General features: G+C 49.1%; 2 protein-coding genes across 9 annotated transcripts in view; one reads left to right on the plus strand and one right to left on the minus strand.

Moving 5' to 3' along the window:
- On the minus strand, positions 1–19,922 carry Dpcd (deleted in primary ciliary dyskinesia homolog (mouse)). 3 transcript variants are annotated; one of them, XM_004866352.4, is made up of 6 exons: positions 19,787–19,922; positions 16,051–16,131; positions 6,773–6,897; positions 6,348–6,481; positions 572–674; positions 1–249 (listed from the first exon to the last, which is right to left on the minus strand). In XM_004866352.4, exons 1-6 carry the CDS (start codon positions 19,848–19,850, stop codon positions 145–147), a joined length of 612 nt encoding a protein of 203 aa, XP_004866409.1. In that variant the 5' UTR covers positions 19,851–19,922; the 3' UTR covers positions 1–144. The 3 variants fall into 3 exon arrangements, with proteins under 3 accessions (XP_004866409.1, XP_087041947.1, XP_004866410.1); XM_087185821.1 differs by having other exon boundaries at positions 6,348–6,697; XM_004866353.4 differs by lacking the exon at positions 16,051–16,131 and having other exon boundaries at positions 19,787–19,889.
- Positions 19,831–25,071, plus strand: part of Poll (DNA polymerase lambda) — a 9,899-nt gene continuing 4,658 nt past the window's right edge. Inside the window, exons 1-6 of one of the 6 annotated variants that reach the window (XM_021245592.2) lie at positions 19,831–19,987; positions 20,529–20,658; positions 20,742–20,886; positions 21,726–22,020; positions 22,208–22,361; positions 22,740–23,057. In XM_021245592.2, the coding sequence (XP_021101251.1) occupies positions 20,772–20,886; positions 21,726–22,020; positions 22,208–22,361; positions 22,740–23,057 (882 nt within the window). In that variant the 5' untranslated portion in view covers positions 19,831–19,987; positions 20,529–20,658; positions 20,742–20,771. The other 5 variants (XM_087185817.1, XM_021245591.2, XM_004866350.3 and 2 more) reach the window with 5 other exon arrangements.

Raw genomic sequence — 25,071 nt, forward strand, 5'->3', positions numbered from 1 at the left:
TGCAGTAACTCAGAAGGACTTTACTGGGGAAGTGGGGCTGCCAGTGCCCCTGGGCCAGTGCTCTCGGCTCTGGGTGGCTGCCCCACACCACAAGGCCAGGCCGAGTGTCGCAAAAGCCTCCACCAAGGTGTAGGGCGGGGCCAGCTACTGGGTCTTACAATCTCCGTCATCGCTGTGGGCTGTCTGCACCTTCTTTAGCTCTTTCTGTAGCTCTGACTCTGCCATCAAGATCTCCTTTGGCTTCTCATACTGTAGGTAGAGCCAGAGAGAGAACAGTTCAGTTACACACTCACACTTGGGCCCCTTCTGATCCCCTCACTACACAGGAGGAAACAGGCACACAAAAGTCAAGTCATTTGCTCAGGTCACACGTGGCTGGGTAGGAGCATTCCTGGGGCCAGAACCTACGTCCTGAGACCTCCACCAGGTCCCCTTCCACCTGTGCCTCCTCCACTGGAGATGCCTGATCTCCCGGGCACCTCGGGGTAGGGAGACACTAAGGACTGGAAGTGGGCAGGGGAAGAGGAGCCTCTCCCCCACGTTGGAGCAGAGAAGTCTGGGTGAATCTTACAGAGATTATCAGGGTGCAGTTGGCATGAGCAAAGCTCAGCAAGGACTCATCCAGGGGTAGCTGGTGTCTGTCTAGGTCAGGAACGGAGAACTTCTTGTAGTACCTGTGGGGACACCAAGAGGCTACTGGGGCACCTAGCAAGGTGACCTCAACATTTGGCTACCAGGCCCTCTGCCGCGAAGCTTCCACGCAGTTCTCCCCCAACCTTCCACACAGCCAAAGGCAGAGGGGAAACCAGGTAGAACAGCAGCAAAGAGGATGCTGTCCTTATGGCCCATCCAACACAAGGAATACAGAACCAGTTAGTGGCATGGTTAGGCAGGGTCCGAGTGATTCCCACCACAGGACTCAGACTCCCACAGGTAACAAAGGGCTCAGACAGCTGGGGCCTTCTCTGCACCCTGAGCCTCGTGGGGCAACAATACAGGATGTGTCCTAGCAAGGGACAATAGAGACAGGATTTTGGGGGTATCTCCCAAAGCTGGGGACCTACAGTCACCATTTACATGGAGCCTCAGCTACCTTTTCCTCTTCCAGGGTCTTTTAAGAGGCTTTGTTAGTCTGACTCATAAATGTGAGAGAAAAGTACATCTGAACAGAAATCTCCTTGGGAGGACAACTCCACGACTCATCACAGAAGCTGGGTCTCAGGTTCTGGACCACATCACTGGGTTCTAGACCACCCGCTGCATTATTACTCTCCACATGGCCCTGTCATCTTCAGCGCCAGGCCAGGCATTAATGATCCCTTTTACTAAAACAAGCAGACAAAAACCAACAGCAGCACCAAGCCCATGATATGATCAGTGGACTCCCAGGGAACTTGGACCCTTTGTCAAAGAGGAAACTGCTTGGCCAGATGCTCTCGCCTCGCAGCCAGCTGTCAGTGGATTCAGAATCAGGGTCGGTGGACAGCTCCTTGCTCCTGCATCATCCCCCTCATCCCTAATAGGAGGCCAGCTAGGCATGTTCTTTGGTGGGCAAGGCGTCACTGCAGCAGAGGAAATGCTTCAGGCAGGCACAGACAGACTCAAGTGAGGAGCCTGGAGAGGCCTGGTCCTCTGACAGCTACCTTGAGTCCACTTCAAAGGCCACGATGCCCTGGGGACTTGGAAAGTTGACATCAATGCAGCACTTCTGCCCCTGTCCTCTGCCCAAATCCCTCGGTTCAGTAGAGGTTCTGGCCTCTCTCCTCCCAGCGTCCTCACTCTCCACAAGGTGTTGGGACCCACGGCAGGAAAAGAATGTTTACTTAGAAGCTGACAGTTCAAAAGGAGTGGGGGCTGGGGGGATCCTAATGGCACCACAAGTTGCTTTCTTTTCCAAAGCTCTGCCCCAGGGAAAGGCAATCCATCTGGCCGCCAACGGGTGGAATGCCTGCCACATCCTCTTCCTAGCCAGCAAGGCTGAGGGCTCTTCCTGGGGCCCTTGGTCTGTCCAGCAAAGGTGGCAGACACTGATAATAGAGGGGAGTCAAAGGTTAAACAGCAGAGATTAGGTGAACACAAAGGCTTGTTAGGAAGTGTTAACATCTTCCCTGCAAATATACACAAAAGGCAGAACCAGAGGAGAAGTAGCACCCACCCTGCCTCACCCCACTCCACCCAGGCTGGGATCTCAGGGCTGGGTCTCGATGGCAGTATCAGATCAGAGGGAAGTTGAGGTGCGTGCTTGCCCTGTTCCTTGTCCTGCTCCTACCAGCAGGCCCACGGACTCAGCTTTGCTGTGGGTCTGGGTCCGATACAATGGATTTGGCTTATTGGGTGAGTTAAACAACTCCTAGACCCCTGACCGCTGAGCTCTAGGGGCATAAGGGGTGGCTGCTTTCTCTCCTGGGCAGCCTGGTACCTTCTTGTGTCTGTGTGTGCAGCTTGACAGGGTCTGCACTTGACTTTCTTGGTAGCACCTAGACAAGAGCACCGCCCCCTGCCCCCATGTTTCTGGAAAAAAAAGCGAGAACCCTCAGCCTCAGGCAGCTCTAGGTAAGCAGCTAACATTTACCGAGCACCTACTGTGTCCTAGGCCGTGTGGTTGCCTGCATAGACCTTGCTTTGTTTCTGCTAGAAGCTAAACCATACAGCAGGGGAGTTCCCAGCTGCCCACAGACAGCCAGACAGCGAAAAAAAGAAAGATGACATTTCTTATCTCTCCCCCCTCCCTCCCTCCCTCCCTTCCTTCTCTTTTTTTCCTGCTGCTGGGAATGGAACCCAGGGCCTCGAAGTGCTAGACACATGCTCTACCACTGAGCTACATTCCCAGCCCAGGGATGACGTTTCTTAATTTAATGCTTTCTTGTGCAAAGCACTGTTCTAAACACAGTTAATCCTCCAAACAACCCTCTCAGGTTGGTTACTTTTATTACCCTCTTTTACAAAGAGACAGGCACAGAAAGTTAGGTTTGCTGCCCTAATAACAAAATTATTACATGTAAAAGCCTTTATCATCAGTGAATTCCCCAAATCTCAACCTCTGCAGCCCCACATTCTGCCCGCCTGTCCTAAACCCCCTACATCCAAGGCACAGGGACTCTGAAAAGTGAGGGTGCTCAGAAACGGACGGGTCGTCTGCCCTGGGGTCCAGCCCCTGCAAGTCCCCCTGGCATTCTCCAGTGGCCCCCCTTTCTCAGTGTCCCCAGTGTGCAAAAGGCTTGCAGTACGACTAATGGCCCTGCAGGCCAGTTAATTTCTGGGCCTGTTTCTTCCTCTAAATTCCTCCCTCAGGTCAAGGAGCTGCACTTGATAAACCTGAGCCACTGTCCAAGGGTCCGTCAGGTCAACTCCAAAGCTCTTATTCCTGTGCCAAAGGACAGCTCCTTCAGAAACGGTCTCCTGCCTCCACCTCGCTCTCTCCTGTCCCCTCCCCAACTCCCACCCTTCCTCACCTGCTCTCCCTTGCATCCACGGGGCCCTTAGCAGGAAAGCTGTGGGGAGGGCTGTGGGCGTGCAGACTGTGTGGACAGTTGCCCCGCCCCACACACCCCTGCTCTGCACGCTGGCATGGCAGAGGTGCCACCTGTGGGGTCCAGTCATGCAGGCTATCTTTAGGCCCCGATTCCAGAAGACTGCTGAGGCCTGCTTCCAGGCCGCCCTGCAGTCTGTGAGCCAGGTGTAGCTGGCTCCTGTGTTGGATGAGGAAACTGTGCCAAATACAAGTCCTCCAAGGCTGAGCCAGACTTAGGCCAACGTCTTCCTACTCCGGCACCCTGGCTCATCCCACTCCCAGCTGCCAGCTTCTAGGCTGAGGCTAGGAGCCTTTTCTTTCCACATTTTTATTAGGACCTCACAGTGCCACCCAGGACTCCTTCCCTGATTCATCCCTCCTTGAGGCCAAGGACATGGCACTAGAATCAATTCCTTCACGCCAAGTGGCCAGCTCGGTTCTCCAGGGATAGGGCAGCCACGGACAAAGCCATTCTAGAGGACCTGAACTGGGGCCGACATGGAAGCTCCAGGTAAAGAAAGGTTGGATCAGAGAAAAATGAATGTCATGCTGTGGTGGACACGGGCACAGCTCTCCTCTCACCGTGCTGACTTTACACATCATTCGCACAACCGTTAAGATAGCAACAAGAATGAAGTCCTCGCCTTGCCCACCTGTGGATGGTGTGATGATCGGGAAACAGACTATAACAGCGCCCGGAAAAACCTGCAAACCCTGCTCACAGGACGAGCCGTTGAATGAGCTGGTGTGCAGGTACAGAATACATTACTCCAAGTAAAGGTGAAAACATGGGACTCAGAAAGATCTGGTTAAAGGTGCGGTGACCTCTTCCACCTACCTCCAAACACAAGGTCCACAGGGGCGGGACTGAGCCAGGCTGAGACTCTGGGCCCCAGAGCAGTTGTGTGCAAAGTGGGCACTGAAAGCTGGGCGTGGTGGCACCCGCCTGTGATCCCAGCACTCAGAAGGCCGAGGCAGGAGGATTGGCATGAGTTTGAGGCCCGCCCGGACCACACGGTGAGTTCAAGGCCAGCCTGAACTACACAGTGAGACCTTGTCTCAAAAAAACAAAAAAAAGTGGGCACTGAAATACTCCTCTCCCCTTTGTAGAGTCCCTCTCTCCCAGGGCACCAGTCCTGTCCCTCCTGGCCTCCCCAGCATTTCAAAACTGGCCCTGGCTCCTACCTTTGGGACTGGAATGGGCATCTGGCCACGACGCTCTGGGCCAACAGCGCCACCTATGGTTAGATGCATGCAGGAGACGGGGCCCAGAGGACCTGGTCGAGGATGAGTTTTTGGTGAGCTAGCTAGCCTCTCCTCACTCACTTGTAATCACATTTCTGCCTGATATCTGTATTCGACAGTGACCTCTGGGGGACAGAAAGGAGGCAGCAGCCAGCTCCACAAAGTGCTAAGCTGCAGATTCAAATGCTATCAGAGGCACTTTTGTTCCCAGTTTGGACCCAGGGCCTCTGACGCCAGGGAATGCTTGCTGAAGCACGGAGTTTGTTTTCCTACAGGCAATTTCTCTGTTGTCTGAAACTGCTAAATTCCACTTTAGGCACTGACTCCTGTTAATGATGAGAACAATAACAGGAATAAACTGCCTTTTATCTGAGGGCTTCAATGTTGCTTTATAAATGCAAACCCTTATTATTATGACTTTATATTTATAGACAAGGCCCACTGCAGGGGCCGCTGGCTGCATGTACAGCAATAATCTTGAAATTAATTCATTCATCTCCTCCCCTTCCCAGGTCCCCTTAACCCTGCCAAAGTGATGGGTTATGGGGTCACAAGAGAAGGCCAGAACCCAGGCCTGCACTAGGGGAAACTGAAGGTTGCCCTGCTTCCCTGTGGGCCTCATGGACCTAAGGGAGAGGACAGGGAGACCAGGGTCACACCTCCAGGAGAGGGACAGAAGCAGTGGGTGGGTACAGGCACCTCTGGGCTAGGCACAGTACCCTATGAAGCATGCTGGGTAGCTTCAGAGCTTTCAGATTGGTAACTAAAAGACCCACTGGCCAGGCACAGTGGTGCCCACCTGTAATCCCAGCACTCTGGGAGGCTGAGGCAGGAGGATTGCAAGTTTGAGCCCAGCTTGGGCAACTTAGTGGCTAAGCGAGATGCTATCTCAAAATAAAAAAATTTTTAAAGGGCTGGGGATGTAGCTCAGTGTGAAGGCCCTGGGTTCAACCCTTGGTATCACCAATATAAACCAAACTTCCCACTGCAATTCACACAGCCATTTCCTGGGAGTTGGCCCCACGTTAGAAGCTCCTGGGATCAGTCAGAATTCAGATGCGATTACCTAGCTGGCCACCTTCTGCCCTTCACCCCCACAGCGCTGCAGAGAGAGGCCGAGTGCCCCTCTGAAACAATGCGAGAGACTTCCAAGGAGGCACAGCATTTGGCACGGCCCTGAGCCCAGGAGACCAGGCCGCGACTGCCCAGTCCAGTGCTGCGAAGCCCTGCATCTGCCGCTTCAGACGGTGCTGCCTTCCAGGCCATGGCTCCCTGCCAGCTCTGACGGCAATGTCGCCAGGCTAAGTTTCCAATGGACTGGATCCAGCCAGGAGCTCACAGTCACATAATCTTACCGCAGAACAGCCCGAGACTGCAAGTTAATGGCCACATGGCTCCTCATCCCCTTATTCAACAAGTGTTTACTGAGTCCCAGCCTGTGCCAGGTACTGTTAGACATGCGTTCCAGTTCCCCTTCCCTGACAGGAAGCCCTTTCCCCTCAGTCCTCTGCTGCCTCCCTCTCTCAGGGTTGGAGGAAGAGGCCGCTCTACCCTCCCATGCAGTCTAGGATGCAGCCCACATACCACTTACTTTTTGTTGCTTGTCCTGACAACAATGCAGCGCTCCTTTGGGGCCACACAGACACTGTAGACATCCTTAGGATAGGGGAGGTTCCGGATCCGCCACTGGAAAGTCATCTTGGTGTCCTTGCGCATGAAGACAGGCTGTGGAAGGCAAATCCAACCCAAGAACTGCTCTTGGGGAAGGAAGGGAAGGGGCGTCTCCCACCCTCCCCAGAGCTCTACCAGATCCAGATGGGAACCCTTGGCTCTCCAAGCTCCCTCGGGCGGGAACTGCTGTGACATTCTCGGTCTTTCCCTGGGGAGGCCAAGCACCCTGAGGAAGCCTTCAGCCATTCGCTCAGTGTCTGGGGGGGTGCCCTGGAGATGAGGGGTATGCAGGTCGTGGCCCCTACCCAGGGTCAGCAGCCTCCCACCCAACAGCCCTGGACATACACTGGCACTGGTCTCCTTGATGAGCTCGAGCCCCAGGCTCCCCGCTCCTGGGGGCACTGGCTCTCCCACTTCAAGCCGCCACTGGCCCAGGGCTCCCAGGGCACTTTTCACACGCCACTTTCTCACTGGGGAAAGAAGCAATGGGATTACAGGAAGAAACCGTCTCTGCTTACAGAGCAGAAAGCATCACTAGCACCTCCCGAGGCCACGGCAGCACATGGAGGTGGGAGCTCTGCATCTGGGCACACGTCTGCGTCAGAGCCCTCGCAGGTGTGGTTGGAGAGGCTGAAGAGCTCTGCAAGGGCAGCTCTTCGAGGGCCACATGGAGTCAAGATGCTCTCCTGGGAGGCATGGAGCAAGAAGACTGAGGGCTAGGAGTGGTGAATCCAGGTAATGCTGTGTCTAGCTTAAAAATCGCAGAAGCTATACTTAGGCCAATCTTGGGCTCTGGTGTATAGCTCAGTGGTACAGCGCTTGCCTAGCATGCACAAGGCCCTAGGTGCTAACTCCAGCACTGTAAAAATGAATGAACAAACAAAATCTTAGGCACACATTGTATTTTATTTTATTTTTATTTATTTATTTTTTTGGTACCGGGGATCAAACTTGGGTCTTTGTGCTTGCGCAGCAGGCAGCGGAACCACTGAGCTGAATCCCTGGCCACACATTGTATTTTAAATGCACTACTTATAAAAGGTCTATGATTTTTTTTTTTTTGGTACTGGGGATCAAATTGAGGACCTTGTGTTTGTGAGGCAGGTGCAGTGCCACTGAGCTAAATCCCCGGTCCAGGTCTATGATTTTTTATAAAACGATATTTTATATTTGCCAGCTTATGATGCAAAAAATCTATTTTCCTTTTTAAAATCCAGATGTTTATATAAGAGTTTTTAAAAATAAGGCACATATGTTAAGAAAATTATAAATCCAAGAACTCCAGTAACTCAATGGGTATTACCTAGAGAGCCTGCTGGGAAGCTCGCTCACTCAGTCCTTCCTGGTGACTGCTGTCCCACAGCCTGCCACTGCGGGGGACCCTCCCCAAGGCACACCCCGCTCCTGGCTGCCGTCGGGGCACCGTCCAGCCTGACCAGCAACCTCTGCAGTGCTGCGAGGAGCTGAACCGTTCACAAAGTGCCCTTGCAGCTGCCAGTTTCCACCTGCGGCTCTTTTCTCGGGTGGGGCAAGCTAGAGGTGGCAGTGCCCCCCCAGTCCTCGCACCAGCCAAGCAGATGGCCTGCCACCGGACCTTCCAAGCAGCGACACCAGCCCCACTGCTGTGCGGAAGGCCCTCGAGCCAATCACAAAAGTATGTTGCAGGGCCGGGGATTTAGCTCAGTGGTTCCGCTGCCTGCCTCGAAAGCACAAGGACCTGAGTTCGATCCCCAGTACCAAAAACAAAACAAAACTAAACAAAACAAAATGGCTGGGGATGCTGCTCAGTGTGAAGGCCCTATATTCAACCTCAGTACCACAAAGGAAAAACAACAGGCAGGAAATTAAACTTAAATTAAACTTTTCCCCAGGCATATTGATAACAGTTATCAGAGGATGCTCAGAGGGAAGGCGGAACTGCACACACCGGGGACAACTTAGTGTGCTGCACAAGCACCGAGGCCTGAAGGGTGGGAGTCTCTTCAGGAAGCATCTGGTCCAGGGCTTGCATCTTGGCCCCCAATGCCTGTACTTTAAATATAAGAACTAGCATTTCCTCCCGTCTGCTCACCTTCAGCCCTTGCCACTACTTTCTAGGAGACAGAGTATGGAAAAGTACCAAGGAACAAAGAGGTCAATTTACAAAGGCCACAGTTAAAATTCAGTTTTCTTAAGCTCAAATCCAGAATTTAAATCATAAATGAAAGGCTAAACCATAGTCTATAATTGTTCAATAAACATACATAATATTTTTAAAGACTTCTTTAAGTAGCCCCATTTTCTTTTCCTATACTGGCCTTTAAAAGGCAAAGCTAGCTGGACATGGTGGTGGCGCACGCCTGTAATCCCAGCACCTGGGAGGCTGAGGCAGGAGGATCACTGCAAGTTGGAGGCCAGCCTGGTCTACATAGTGAGTTCAAGGCCAGCCTGAACTACACAGTGAGACTCTGCCTCAAAGAAAAAAAGGCAGAGCTCCGGTTATCTGAAAAAGTACTAATCACAAGGAAAACCCAGTTATCTGGGGCCAGAGACATGAGATGCCCTGGGATCATGGGTCATGGCAAACTGGCTGTCTAGAGCTATGTGGCAGAGTGATCCTGAGAGGCAGTGACCACTACAGGACCTCCTGTCCACTCCTCTATTCTGAGGAATGCTCGGTTTCCACCCAAACCTGCTGCCTCTTCACTTCTGACCTTAAAAGGTACTCAGGTCCCAGAGGCGTGGCAGCATTGGCGGCTTCATCTTTTTGAGGTGCCCTGGGATAAGTGATTTGTTAGATGTAATGCAGAAGATAGTTTCCCTTTCCAGTCCCTCAAGAGCTAAGATCCAGTAAGGATTTTGGCAAAGTTCTATTTTTCCCATTCATGTGGCCATGCACACACACGCAAAATACACCTTTTGCCTTTCCTTGTCCTGTCTTTGTTCCTGAACTCAAGGACAGCTTTTGCGGCAGCAGAAGACTGTTTCCACCTGCTGTCACTCTGATCTGATTATGTGTTAAACACAAACAGTGGGCCGGGCGGCTCCCTGGGATCTGCTGTCTCCCGTCTCCCAGCTGAGCCTCGGCCAGTCCTTGGGAAGGACACTTGCATCAACCCTGGGAAGGTCTGCCAGGTGTGAGGGGCAGTGCCAGGGGCTCCTTCCCAAGTCAGCAGGAGGCAAGCTGACGGCCCGACGGCTGCAAGAGGCCTCATCTTTCAGGTGGGCTGGAAAGTGGAGTCCTAACGGCCTCTTTCCCCCAAGCTCCAAGGTCTGGCCCACTTCCAATGCGGATAATTACATTCCCCTTTCCTAAATGCTCCCTGCAGCTTAAAATGGATGCAGGATTCTTTTCTGCCCTAAAACACTGCAACATTGCTATGTGGCTATTAAACAGCTGCCGAGGCCCATCCCTGAGGAGACTGAAGGGAATCGAGTGGGTCATTTATAAAGCTGCTGAAGTGCCTGGGGATGAAAGTGCTCAATATCCTCCAAATGCAGCCTGGGGTGGGTAGGCTGGCGGTCAAATACCAAAGCAGATTAAGCGGTAATCCCAATGTAATCGCTGGGGGACAGCCTGCCCTCCAGCCTCTGCCCCCTGACATGTTGTGTTCTTCCGGGGCTGGTTTGATGTTCCGATCATTGTTAGGAGGCCCTTCGGTCTGTTCCTCCATGAATACAGACAGCATTCATTGTGGGGGTGGGAATGAATAGGCCTGAGAGGGCAGGAAGAAGATGACACTAACATGCTTCCTGACGCCCGGTGGAGGGACTTCGTCCCACAGAGAGATGCACACCCAGTGGCAATTTCTCCTCTGTAAATTACCCTCTGAGCTTGTCCAATGGAAAACCAATCTGGCCAATTATCAAATGTGTACAGTTCGTTGGAAAAATCAAAACTATTTCCATTTACTGCCACAAAAACTATGTCTGTATTTTACTTCATAGTATGTACAAGTAAAAGCCAGCTTGGGCCCTGGGATTATTTATTCTTAAAAATTAACATGGTGCGTGCCTACAGTCCCAGCTATGCAGGAGGCTGACACAGGAGAATCACTTGAGCTCAGAAGCTTGAGCAGCCTGGCTACAGTGAAGCCCCATCTCAAAAAGATTACTATGATAAGTGTTCTGCAAGGGCAGCTGAGGGGGATGCAGGGAGAAGAGGAAGAAATGGGTCCACTGTGCATGCGCTGGGGCCTAGCAGCCGGAGAGGGTGTTCCTGGTGCTCGTCAGGGCCCCACTCAAGTTGTTCTTTGGAAAGAAATATTTAGTAAGAAAGTGGGATTTAATAATTCTTAACTCCCAATACTATGTTATTGTGCATTAAAGTATAGGCTCTTAACCAGATAGAATAATGCTTAAGTTTCCTGGCTCAGAAACTAACCAGCTATGCAAGTCTGACAAAGGTCTTTGAGCTTCTGTTTTTCCAGCTGTAAAATGGGGATGACAGCACCTATGTCACAGAGCTTTAATGAAGATGATTACATGCAAAGCGCGTGGCCTGATGCCCAGTGAGTTACGGGGTTAATGTCATTCCTAGGTAAACCTCAGCCAAGTGAGGCTCCCCGAGAGCAGAAGTGCCCTCCTCCAATTCTGCTTGTAAGAAAATGGAGTTTGGAGTCCACGACTCATCCCACCTGCCACTAGAAGTGACAGGTTAATGTGGGATACTGGGGCACAGTGCTACAAATGAACTTGGACTTGTTTTTAATTTTAATTTCATGCCCAAGCACAACAAAGAGGCATAGGTTTCATCTGTTTGTTTGTTTTACAGCCACCGCAGCTAGAGCTGCTTTATTTGCCCTGAGTAGGAAAGAAAGGTGATGCTGGGGGCTGGGCGAGGAGCTCTGGCCAGTCTCTGGCCCAGTTCTGGTCCCAGGCGGTTAGCCCACGTGACCTCTGCTTTCATGAGTTCTCCCCCGTTAGGCATTCCAAGGCTGTCACCCCCTGGGAGCACTATAAATTACAATGCAATCATGAGGGTATTACTACTGTATTGGTTTCCACCGCATCAGTGTCATATGCTAAACACATCAAGATTTTTAATAGCACCAGACTAACCCAGTTGGGACTGGAACCCAAGCAGCTCATAATAGGAAGGGATCGACACTTCCCTCTGCAACTGAGCGTGCGCAGGACACACATTTTAAGACTGGAGACTAAGAGAATACAAACTGGTATAATCCTTGCTGTCGGTTTGAGACATTTATGAGCTGTCAGAAAAAAGTAAAAAGAAATTCCCTCACCAATACTACATGTCGATCAGGCCCAGGAAGAAATTAAAGTCAAGAATAATGACAAGAAAATAATGCAGCCCATGATTCCATCATTGGTCTTAGCATTTCAGGTGCAACTTAATAAAGGAACCAACTCCCACTGCTGACAGCCTTAGGACCAGGGTCACAGAGCCAGGCACCTTGCTCTGGAAGACAAGAAGGGACAAATCAAGTAATCCCAGAAACCTGGGCTGGAAGCCCTGTTCACAAGCCTGTTCTGAGAGGGAAATGACAGTGCACCACAATCACCATTTCCACTCTCTCTGAGTCATCAAGATGAGGTGTTTGTTTGTTTTTCTGAAAAAGGAGATTGAAGAAGACAGAGAAAATAGACATCCCCTGTTCCTGGATAGGCGGAACACTGTCAAAATGGTCATACTTCCAAAGCTGATATATAGATTTAACACAATTCCAATCAAAATACCAAAAGCATTCCTCACAGAAGTAGACAAAACCATGCTAAAATTCACACAGAACTGGGGAAGAACCGGGGAAGACTCAGATCAGCAAAAGCAATCCTGGTAACAAGAACAAAGCGGGAGGCATCACAATCCCACATTTCAAGTTCTAGTACAAAGCTACAGTGATCAAAATCACTGGCACACGCTGAGGATGCAGGTCAGTGGTACAGTGCCTGCCTGGCAAGTGCAAGGCCCTGAGTTTGATTCCTGGTACAAAAAAAAAAAATTTTAAAACACTGGCACAGAAACAGACCCATGGATCAACAGAGCAGAGGACTCAGAAATAGCCCCAGACACATTCAGCCACCTAATCTCTGACAAAGGGGCCAAAACAAACCCTGGAAGCTGTCCACATGCAGGAGACTAAATCTAGACCCATGTCTCCCACCATGCACTAAACTAAAATAAAAATGGTTCAAAGATCTAAACATTAAAACAGAAACTCTAACCTGCTGGAAGATAAGGTAGGTAAAACTCTGGAAGTCATAGGCATAAGCAAGGACTTTCTGAACAAAATCCCAACTATATAAGAAATAACATCAAGAATCAACAAATGTGCACAGGAAGACAAACAACAGAAAGAAGACAGAACCCACAGAATGGGAAAAAATTTTACCAGCTTCTCCTCTGCCAGAGATCCCTGTAGTCAGGTTCCAGTCCCCACCTGCCCAGTGAGCAATGCAGGCCTGAGGAAAAAACACACTAAAAGACAGAACTAGGAGAGAGAAAGCAGGGGCCAGGACGACAACCAATGCCAGTGCAAATGACAAAGGTGCTGGTCAGTCCCAGGCACTGACTTTTATTGACAATCAATTGGGTTAGAGGCAAGCTATGCGTGGTTTCTATGGAAATTAATGTAAACAAGGCTCATAAAGGACAAGACAAAGCATTCTCGAATTAGGAACAGAATAAACAGAGTACATGGCTGTAATTAGAACACTGTCCTTCTAGTCAGAAGGTTTTAGTTGTGGGGATGGAATTTGGGTTCCAGTTACTCTAACCAGGGCTCCCAGGCTCCAGCTAGACACACTTCTATAAACAAGCCGACTGGGGTTAGCTCTTCCCAGCCTGCCTTGGGCATGATCAATATCACGGTCCTTTGCCCTCCTCAGACAGAGGACTAACATCTAGAATATATTAAGAACTCAAAAAACTCAGACCCTCCCGCCTCAAATTTAAAGACCCAATCCAAAAATGGGCACCTGAAATGAATAGACACTTCTCAGACAAAGAAGTAGAAATAGCAAATAAACATATGAAAAAATGTTCAACATCACTGGCCATTGGAGAGATGCAAATGAAAACAATGCTGAGATTCCACCTCACCCTAGAAAGAATGGCTGCTATCATGAAATCAACCACTAACAAGTGCTGGGGGGGCTGTGGGGAAAGAGGAACCCTGCTCCACTGCTGGTGGGAGTGCAGACTGGTGCAGCCACTATGGAAATCAGTGTGCAAATTCCTCAAAAAACTAAAACTAGGGCCAGGGATTTAGCTCAGTGGTTCTGGTGCCTGCCTCGAAAATGCAAGGTCCGGAGTTCGATCCCTGGGACCAAAAACAAAAACAAAAAACCTAAAACTAGAGGTTCCATTTGACCCAGCTGTTCCCCTTCTAGGTATCTTCCTGAGAAGTTAAACATATCATACCACAGTGATACATGCATACCCATGTTTATAGCAGTATAATTTGTAATAACTAAATCTTGGAAACAGCCCAAAGGCCCATCAACAGATGAATGAATAAAGAAAATGTGGTCTTTATACACAATGGAGTACTACTCTGCCATAAAGAAGGATGAACTTGAGTCATTTCTAGGTAAACTGATATACCTCAAGACCATAATTTTAAGTGAAATAAATCAAATTAACTAAACACAAGTTGAAATATTGCATTGTTTCTCTTGTGTGAGAAACCCAAAGGGAAAATAAGGAGCAAAATGGAGGATAGATATTGAGAAGTAGGAAGAACTTGTTCAAATGGGAAGGGGAACAAAGCGGGGGGGGGGAGGAAAAGGTTAAAAAAAAAAAAAAAGAACGGAAAAGAAAAAGTAGAAACAAACCTTTTGTAAATGGGGAGGGGAAGAAGGGTTGAAGGGAGGGGAAGAGAATGCGTTAAAAAAGAAGAATTAAGATATATTACGTAGGGCTGGGGATTCAGCTCAGTGGTTCCGCCGCCTGCCTCACAAGTGCAAGGTCCCGAGTTCGACTCCCCGTACCAAAAAAAAAAAGACATATTATGTACAGGTACAAATACCCCACATGAATGTGATCATTACGTATGAAAAATATGTACTAATTTTAAAAATAAACAGCAACAAAAGATTCAATAAATAAGACCACATCAAATTAAAAAGCTTTTGCACAGTAAAGGAAACAACCAACAGAGTGAAGAGACACCTACAGAATGGGAAAACATTTTGCCAGATCCTCTTCAGAGGACTACTATCTACAATATACAGAGAACTCAAAAAAATTAAGACCACCCCAGGATAAAAGATTCAATCCAAATGGGCAACTGAGATGGACTGACGCTTCTCAGAAGAAGTGCACATGGCCAGTAAGCACCTGGAAAAGTGTCCAACATCTCTGGCCACTAGAGAAAAGGAGATTAAATCCATGAAATTAAATCAATACTGATTCTATTTTACTCCGGAAAGAATGGCATCATCAAGAAACCAAACAATAAAAAATGCTGGTGAGGCTATGGGGAAAAGGAGCCCTTCTCCACTGTTGTTAAGAATTAACTAGCATGGCCACTATGGAAGGCAGTAGGAAGGTTCCTCAAAAAATTTAAAACAAAAATTCTGAGTTGTGGAAATGACCCACATGTGCATCATCAGATGAACAGATAAAGAAAATGCGGCATTTACACACAATGGAGCACTACTCTGCCATAAAGAAGGATAAAGTTAAGTCTTTTGTAGGAAAATAGATGCACCTTGAATCCACAATGTTAAGTGAAATCAGACACACAAGGTTAAAAATCATATGGTTGGGCCAGGGAGGTGGCTCAGTGGCACTGTGCCTGCCTTGCAAGTGCAAGGTCTTGAGTTCAATTCCCAGTACCAAAAAAAAAATCGTATGGTTTCTCTTACATGAGAAACCCAAAGTATAAATAAATCAAAGAGCAAAATACAAGCTAGAAAATAGGAAAGAGATAGATCTTTGGCAAATGGGAAGGGAACTAAGAAATGTGGGGGAGGGGGAAGGAGCGAAGGGTTAAAATGTGTTATGTTCCAACGAGCTGCCATAGACATACTAACGAAGAATGCCGCTGCTACTAAGATGACAAGTTTTGTTTGTTGTTCTGAGCCCGGAACCTTGTGCGTGCTGGGCAAGGCTCTCACTGAGCTACACGCCTCCCCAGCCCTTTTCAAGTTTCACTAAATTGGCCAGGCTGGCATTAAACTTGTGATGCTCCTGCCTCCGCCTCTGAGTAGCTGGAATCACAGGGTGTGCATGATGCCCGTGGGGGGCACTGCTGAGCAGTGTGGCCTTGGAGGCAAGATCAGAAGCTGCCACGCCTGACACTTTCTGGCTCCTGGAGTGGCTTCAGAAAATAAAACCACAAATAAGCGAAGCCCTGGCCTCACCGCTCCTCACTACCAGGCTCCTGCTGACACCGTCTTCTCTGCGAAGCCTGCCTGTCTGCATCCCTACTCCCAGCCTAGAACTGCAATCCTCCCATTTGGCTGAAGGTGGTGATGTGCTTCCCTGGCCAAAAGGGTTCCCACTCTTCTTCTAGTGTCCAGACTACTGCCCAGAACAATCCTGCCGAGGAGCTCAGCCTCCCCAGCTTCTACATTTCCTGTTGGGCTCTTGCTTCAAGCCTAAGGTTAGAGACATCCTTCTCAGCTTCAATCAGCCCCAAGTGTTCCTAAAGGTCCAGTGGGGGCCTGTCACTTACCAAGCAGTTCGCTTGTCTTCTCGTCGTATTCTTCAGCCATTTCCTTCCCATCTGGAAACAAATAATGGACCTTTCTTCTTCCTACATGCAAAGCAGAAGGCGCCTATCTCAGAGCATTCCTTTACCTTGCCCCTTGCTGAAGGAGATGCCTGACGCAGAAACAGTGGCCCCCTGGAGTGCTGAAAACCATGCCTGAGCACCTCCATGAACTCCTTACAACCGACCCTCAAGGACTGCAGGCCATGTGCCTGAGCGCACTCTGGGCATCTTTGCTCAGCTGTTTCCTCTACAGTCACAGCACCACACTTCTTCCCATCTGCAGGACTCGTCCTCACCCTTCAAACTGCAGCTCACATGTCACTTCCACTGTGAAGTCTCCCTTCACTACCACCTCCCACTGCCTTGGCAGAATCCACTGCTTCCCCATCTGGGCCTTGCTGCTTTATTTGTATCCACAGCAGAGCATTTATTACCTACTATGACATTTTTTAAAGCACTCAATGTGAACATCAAATGTCTTTCCCCAGTTTCTAAAACTAGACTATGTGCTCAGGGTCCAACCAGGGCATCCAGAGCCAGTATGTCCCCCAGCTATGCACTGCTCTGTCTTCTTCCACACATCTCCAGGCCATTTGTGAAAGAGTGAATAAATATTGATGCACTACCCACTGAAGAATAGATGAATCCAAGGATGTTTCCTAGCCCAACTTCTCTTCCCACACAGAGATCATAAGCATTTGCTTAAGGGCTGCTATGTAATTTCCTCTTCCTTTCTGCAGACAGGTAAGTAGATACAGGTCTATTCAAAGACGAAAAAATGGCACCAATGCCAAGTAGGCACATAAGCTTCAAGAATTAGAGGCATATAGTGGCTTTTTCCTGTCTAAATCACTCCTCTAGGACAGTTCCCTTGAGTCATTCCTAACTTGCATTTCAGGAAAATTCACCCCAAATTTGAAGGGCCTCTGGGCAGATTCTTAGGATCCACCACACTAAACCATCCGGATGGTTCCCAAGAGCTGGAAGGGCTTTCCTGTCAGGAAAGGGGTACACGGCGAGGCCTGCAGGTAGCTGAGGATGTCTGGCCAGAACATTACTTCTTCTTGGCATTGTGCCCCCCCACCCGACCTCTCCCCATACCGGGGATTGAACTCAGGACCTTTCACTTGGTAGGCAGGCGCAGTGCCACTGAGCTACATCTCCAGCCCCTGGCTTCCAGTCTTGAGTTCAGACAGAATGCAGTATTTGCTGTCACCCCAGGCACTTTACATGTTTTATTGAATTTTATTCTAATAATTCCACGTCTCCTATATTTCACAGATGAGGAAAACTGAGATGTAAAGGGCATGAAACTTGTCCAAGACCTTAAAGCTAGGAAATGACAGCCGGGGGCTTAAATTCTTTTGGGGCCAAAGTCTAGGTTCTAATAACTATACTAGAATAATGTGTATGGCTTTAAATATTTGTAAAGGGGCAGGGGATTTAGCTCAGTGGTTCCGGCGACTGCCTTGCAAGCGCAAGGTCCTGAGTTCGATCCCCAGTACTAAATAAATAAATATTTGTAAAGTTGAACACTGTTCCAAGGGTTTACTGGACATTTTTTAGTGAGTCACCTGTGTATGGCCCCACACTCCTGGGGAGGGCAAGTCTGAAGGTAGTTTGGCAAAACATATCTATATATTCAATACTGTATTATTTTTTTGTTTTGGGAAACAAATCCTAACATCATCATTTTTGATGCTACAAACGAAAAGAATTTAACACAATCCTGGGTGATGAAATACATGTTTAAACACTGTCCTGTGACCAGCAACAGTAAAAATAGGGATTTTAAATAGGTATTTGTGCATTTGTGTTCACACCATTAGTCACAATATTCAGAAGGTGGAAGCCATTGAGATATCTGCCAACAGATGAATAAGTGAAATACTATACACACACACACATACATACACATACACACAGTGGGGATATTATTCAGATTTAAAAAGGAAAGATATTCTGACACATGCTAAAAAGATGGATCTTGAAGACATTATACTATGAGAAACAAGCCAGTTTTCAAAGGACAAATACTATATTGTATGATTTCCACCTTCTTACTCTTATATAAGATTCTTAGAGTAGTCAAATTCATAGACATAGCAAGCAGAATGGTGACTGACGGGCTAGGGGGAGGGAATGGGGAGTTAGATTTAATGGTTAAACAGTTTCAACTGAGGAAGATGAAAAGGTTCTAGAGATGCATCGTGCTGACAGCTGTAAAGCAATGTGAGTATCCTTAATTCAACTGAATAAGCACACTTAAAAATGGTTAACACGGTATATTTTGTGGTATGTGTTTTTCACCATTACAAAAATAAGCAAAACCACTGCCCTATGAGATAATGCCCAGAATCTTCTATGTGCCATAAGAGATTACAATATGCCCTAATTTATCTACAATTTCTCATTTTCCACCAATTCTCCTCATTGCTACTTCAGAAAAGGGACCCTTTTATTCACCCTTGCATCCCAGTACCTAGTACAGTAACTCTGTAGCTGGCTTGTTGACTGGTGAATGCTTTCACACCACTAAATGTTTTGTTATTCCTCAAGTAACCAGCTGTAAACTTTCACACCTCCATGCCTTCATGTGTATGAAAGTCATTCTTCCTCAAATAACAATCCCTCTATGTTCATTAAACACCTATTAATTCCCAGGACCCAGAATATCACCTTACCTATTTCCAGAGATGATCATTTCCATCTTCTTGCTCTTGCAGCATTTTATGCAAGGTTCCAGCTTCTATTTTACACACACTATTATTTATTTGTATATCTTTTTCCTGACCACTTTGTGAGCTCTGGGGAGAACATGTCTTTTTCTATCTGGTCTAGTACAGAGCTTGGTACACAGTTAAAAGTTTCCCTAAATCTTGCAGAGACAAGCAAATAAGCAGCTGATCTTAATTTCCAAAAACCCCAGACTTCCTTGATTGGCCTCTACCTGTGAGTCCACAGCTGTTACCGTTAAAGCCTCAGAAATTCAGACCCAATTCACCTCAGCTGTTGGGTTCAAGAAAGACCCCTGAAGTAGAGGGGACCCTACGCTGGTCAATTCTAGGATGGGGAAAAGCCTGGGGTTCGTAGCCCTGCGCCAGTTGTTCCAGGCACGGCCCTTGGTCCTTGTTCTATTTCCCCCAATGATCCAAGGAACACTGAGAGATTCATTTCACAAACATAACCATACAACTGAAACAGACCTCACAGATAACAGTGGTAGCAATTAATGGCAGAGTGGAACTAGAGCCCAGTTTCCCACCCCTCTGACACCAGGCTGGCATCGGTCATAGAATCTCCAGACTGAGGCTCACAGGGTCCAGGCCAAGATCCACTTGTAGCACTAACTGGCTGGGGTAGCTGGGGCTGGCCTAAAACCTTCCTGGATTTCAGTTTCCTCGCAAGACGGGGTGGGAAATTATCCTCTCAGGACAGCAATAAGGAGCAAATGGGAAAATGAATGTGAAAAGAATGTATTAGCAACAAAATTCAAAGCGAAGCGAGATGGTGTAGGGAAAACTGGGGTGTCTAGAGAAGTGGGTTCCGGTCCTGTCATCTCTCTGGGCCTCAGTTTCCTCATCTCCAAACGTAGGAGCTGGCCTGGCTGACAGCCCACTCGGACCCTGAGGCCCTTCCCGGGGCTCCAGCGCGGAGACCCGGATCCTGAGGGAAGATTCGAGGGAACTCGCATTACCGTCCTGCAGCAACGCCGTCTTCTCGGCCGCCCGCAGACTCTCCAACCAGCCAGTCACCGCCATCTTCACTATGTCCGGCCGCGCGCCCGGCCGTTGCTGTGGTAACTGCTCCACCGAGGGTCACTTCCGGCTGACCCGGAAGGTGTTTGCGCACTTGCCATTCCCGCCCATTCCTTTGTAGGTTCCCATTGGCTCCCCTGGTAAGTGGTTTGCCCTCTCTGCCAGGTGAACGGCTCGGCCAGAAGTTGGCCGATCCGGGGCCCAAGTCTGAGGGTGGGACACCAGCCCTCCTCTGACTCGCAGCTGGGAGTCCCTGGCCGGCGCCAGCTGCACTCGCCGCGGCTGCTCCGCACCTGCTCTGGTGTTCGCCCCAGCTGTGAGGCTGAGTCTCCCCAGTCCCGGAGGGCACCCCACACCTGCTGCGGCCTCGCCGTCTACCTGCAGCTGCGGGCCTACACCCCAGCGGAGAGGCAGGAGCCGGCGTTCCCAGGGACCCCTGAAGCCCTGCTCTCCGCGTCTCTGCGAGAGTACATTGGGAGGAGAGCGGGACTGCGCGGGGTTTCTGTGCGATGCCCACCGGTCTCCCCTCCTTTGGGAAAGGAAGACCTTCCTAACGCTGTGGCTACATTTCCCAGCTTGGGGTCTCTTTCCCAAAGACGTTTGAGAGTGCCATGCAGCTGGGGCGGACACTGAGCTGTCAGAGCGACCCTTCTGAGGAATGATATTGTTTCTTCCCCCCAGGAGCAGCAGCCTTTCCCTCGCTTCCTCCAGTACTCTACCTTCGAAAGGCTACTGAGCATAGAATCAGGCTTAAGGCACAGAAGTTTAGTTGGATTTTCATCGACTGCTGGGCTGTGGTCCCTGAGGCCTGGTCAGTAGAGACCTCATCTCTGTAGGCAAGGGAGGGATTCAGTTTTGGATTTCTCCGTGACATCTGCCCTGCCCAACCCTTAGACGGAAGAGCCAGGGTCCAGCCATACTTCAATGGACCCCAGGGGCATCTTGAAAGCATTTCCCAAGAGAAAGAAAATAAATGCCAATCTGCCATCAAACGCACCTGCAAAGATTCCCAAGAGACAAGAGGGAGAAGAATCAGGAGGTGAGCTGACACACCCTCAGAATTCATGTGCTTGAACCCTTGGCCCTCCTGTTGTTCAGATTGTTCCTGTCCAGAACCAGATACTGGAACTGATGCTCCCTGTCAAGAGTGGGCAGCTCTGCCTGTGCCTGCCTTTGCTAGCCTTGGTCCCCTGTCTTTGACTTGCTGTGCTACCTTCTTCCCCATAACCTCCACAAGTCAGAAAATACCCCTTGGTCCCTCGGGAAATGACCAGTTGAATTCTTTGCTCCCCCAGGAGGCTGTCCCCAGGGTGGAAGAAATCCCCTTTGGGTCATCTTGTTTTGCAGCCAAATTGACAAACTGTTGGCTGTAGCAGTGCCTGTAATGCCAGCCCCTTGGGAGGCTAAGGCAGGAAGATTGAAAGTTTGAGGACAGCTTGAACAACATAAACATCTAAAACATCTAAAAACAAATAGATGGCAGAGACTTTATGGGGTTGGGAGTGGGGATCAGTTCTGCTAGACTGTGGACAAAGGAAATGTGCCTTTGTGAAAGAATAAATGATAAAGCAAAGGAGTGTCCTGAACTGTAGTTCAAAGCAGGGAGGAGGCATGTATTTATTCATTTATTCAACAAATATTTATAGGTTATCAACAATGTGTCAGGTTGTGCTAGGGAACAGGACATGAAATGTTTGTGCTTTGCTTTCAAGTGATGGCTCATGAGGCGATTGGCTGTATGTGTGTCATAGAATCCCCGTAAGGCAGGCAGTCTGGGTGCAAAGAAAATGATTGCTTGGGAGAGAGGAGACTGAAAATGGTTCATTCTGATCGTATCTAAAAGTTATGAAAATAGGCATCTGGATGTCCCCTCCACAGAATGGCTGAGCTCCCTGCGTGTCCACGTTGTGCCCACTGGCATTGGACGGACCCGGGCAGAACTCTTTGAGAAGCAGATTATCCAGCACGGTGGCCAGATATGCCCTGCCCAGGCCCCAGGGGTCACTCACATTGTGGTGGATGAAGCCATGGACTGTGAGCGGGCCCTCCGCCTTCTCAGACTGCCTTGGCTCCCCCCGGGTACTCAGCTGGTGAAGTCGGCCTGGCTGAGCTTGTGCTTGCAAGAGAGAAGGCTGGTGGACACAGCCAGCTTCAGCATCCTCATCCCCAACAGGTGAGCTGGTCTTAATCTTCTCTCAGATGTTCTGTGGCAGGATCTTTAGCTTTTTCTTGAGTTATTCAGAATAACTATAACTTTTTAAACTGGACATACTAGAAAACTAAGCTTTCAGAGTAGAGAAGGACTGGGGTCAGAGATAGGATGAGACCTTTGGTGTCAACCTTTGTCACCATCCTCCCAGGAACTTGGACCAACCACAGCCCACCAAGGCAGAGCAAGACTCTTCTGCTCCTCCTGGTTCCCATGAGGTTCTGCTGAAGACAGCCTTCTCTTCTCTCAGTGGAGCTGTGTCTCCTCCCCAAAAGGCAGAAGAGGCATCAAGTACCCAAGCTCAGGTCAGGAGCCTCCCACCCCCCATAACTCCCTACCTACGCCTCATTACAGAAATGGGGAGAGCCTGGTGCTTGTTCAGAAAGTCCCAGGCCCCTGACCCAGAGGTCCCTCTTGATTATGAAGCCATTTAGCTCTTCCCAACACTCATCATTCCTGTACCTACCAAGGCTATAGCTACCACATCCCACTGGGGATCCACAAGCATTGGGGGAGGCAACTTGGAACATGGCCCCACATTTAAGAAGCACAATCCTGATGCCAAAGCCCCTGCCTCATCCTTGAGTCTGGCTAGGACACCCCTACAAAGACAGCACCTACTTTCAAGGAGTCCCCTTCCTAGAGGGAATTATTTACTACCTCTTTTCCTTTCCTACCTCCAGCCCAGCTCCAATGATGAAACCAGTGATGTGGAAGGGCCCCAGGTTAGCGCAGCTGATCTGGAAGCACTGATCAGCGGCAACTACCCCACTCCACCTGAGGAAAACAGTGGGCCCGGCCCAGCCCCAGAGGCCCTGGACAAGTGGGTCTGTGCACAGCCCTCCAGCCAGAAGGTGACCAACCACAATCTGCACATCACAGAGAAGCTGGAAGTGCTGGTCAATGCCTACAGTGTTCAGGGAGACAAATGGAGGGCACTGGGTTACACCAAAGCCATCAGTGCCCTCAAGAGCTTCCACAAGCCTGTCAGCTCCTACCAGGTACCCAGGGGCTAGAGGGGTATGTGTGTGCATGTGGGAGTGTCTTCTCTCTACTAGACACCAGTCACCAATGGGCTTGAGGTTTTGTGGTTAAGATTTTATACAGCTAGGTGTCTTAGTCACTTTATCATCACTGAGACACGATACCCAACACCTGCAAGTTAAAGGAGCAGAGGTTTATGTTGGCTCCCAGTTACTCTACCAGTCCACTGGCTCCAGGGCAGAAGGAACGGAACAAAGGAATGCTGCTTACATCGTGGCAGCCAGAAGCAGAGACAGAAAGGACAAATCAGGGAGGAAAATACAGCCTTCCAGGTCATGCCCCCAGTGACCTGCTTCTTTCAACCATACTCAGCAACTTATATTTGCTTATGTCCTAATAGCAGCTCAGCTACAGCACCCGTGTGGTCCAATCGCCTTACAAAGGCCCTGCCTCTGAGTGCATGAGCCTCTCAGGGGACATCTAGATATAAACCATAGTGTCCAGCCCCTGGCTCCCAAAAGACTCATGTACATCCCTGTAGGCCAAATGCATCCAGTCTGTCTGTAAGAGTCACCAAAGTCTGAATAGTTCCAGCATTGCTGAAAAGCCCAAGTCCAAAGTCTCTCCTGAGATTCAAAGCAAATCTTAGCTTTGAGGTTAGCTGTGAACACCTGTAAAAACCAAGAAGGAAGTGGGACACTGCAGACATCCATACAGTGGCACAGGGTAAATATTCCCATTTCAAAAGGACCAGGGGGATAGGAAGAAATCAGACCAAAACAAGACTGAGACCCAGCAGGGCAAACTTCAAATCTTGTAGCTCTGTGTCCGGCACCTGGGGCAAGTTGTGACAATAAGTGAATTCCAAAGGGCTTGTGGCCTCACCCCTATAACATTGCCTATTGTGGCCCTCATAGCCTCTCTCAGGTGGCTTGCACCATGCCTATGGCTTTCCTCTGCAGACGTTCCATGTTCCTGGGTTTTCCAAACGCCTGTGTTCTCCACTGCATTTTCAGCTTCACTTTCACAGCTTTATGCACTCTCAGGGCATACTGCTTGACCTTTTAGTCCTGAAATCCAGGTGGAAGCCTCCATGACCACATAATTCTTGCATACTACATGCTCATAAAACTTGCACCATATGGATGATGCCAAGGTCTGCTGCCTATAGCCAGGCCTTTAATCATGACTGCAGAGGCCTCTGCCTGGATGGCTGAGCACTGTGAAGTGAATCCCAAAGAAACAATTCCCTAGCCTGGCCTTCTTAAGCAGGGCACCCTGGGGCTTTCTTCTCAAAGCAAAGTCTTTCATTTTGGACCCTGGAGCTTATGAAGGGTAAGGTCTTGCTGATTTCTCACATGCCCTCAAGGCATCTTTCCTTTTTTTTTTTTTTTTTAAGGCATCTTTTCTATTGTCCCTGACTTCTTTTTAATGCTATTCTTTTCAACAGCCAAGCTGTTCTCAGCCAAAATTTTACAGGCTTCACTTTTACAGGCCTCAACTTTATAGGAGCTTCCTTTCTGGTGACCAGCAAAATTTTTTAAATTATTCACCCCTGCTTTTTGATCATGCTTCTCACGGGAGACATGGCTAAAAGTCACCTACAGTGTCCATACTACATCCTCAACATTGGGCTGCCTTGAAACTTTCTCTGCCAGATTCATTAATCCCATACCCTTAGTCTCAGTCTCTGGCAAAGTCTCAGAACAGAAGCAAAATACAAACCAATTTTCTGCTGGAGTGTAACATACGTGGTCTGGAGTCCAATTGACAATGGAGTCCATGCTCCCAACTGAAACCTCCTGAGTCTGGCCTTTACTGTCTGCATTTCTATCAGAGTTTTGGTCTTCTGAACTTTGACCAGTCAAACCTGGCTTACAGCATTCTAGGGTTTCTCCAGCCACTGTCTCCAAGCATTTTCAGACTCCCCCTGCAAGCCAGGTCCAAAGGCTTCCGAGCCACGTGGTCTAGTATCGTCACAGGAATGACCTCCCTTTCCTGGTACCACAGTCTGTCTGTCAGCCATTTTCC

Source organism: Heterocephalus glaber, unplaced genomic scaffold, assembly GCF_053883595.1.
Source record: "Heterocephalus glaber isolate CG9 unplaced genomic scaffold, H.glaber_assembly_v1.0 deba00001498, whole genome shotgun sequence".
NCBI lineage: Eukaryota > Metazoa > Chordata > Mammalia > Rodentia > Bathyergidae > Heterocephalus > Heterocephalus glaber.

Excerpts from the sequence above, each read along its gene's own strand:
- Dpcd (XM_087185821.1), bottom strand. The coding sequence starts at position 19,850 with ATGGCGGTGACTGGCTGGTTGGAGAGTCTGCGGGCGGCCGAGAAGACG. Across the intron at positions 16,132-19,786 it reads GACGGCGTTGCTGCAGGACG|GAAGAAGAAAGGTCCATTAT; the intron begins GTAATGCGAGTT and ends CTTTGCATGTAG. Across the intron at positions 6,698-6,772 it reads TCAAGGAGACCAGTGCCAGT|GGCACCCCCCCAGACACTGA; the intron begins GTATGTCCAGGG and ends CCTCATCTCCAG.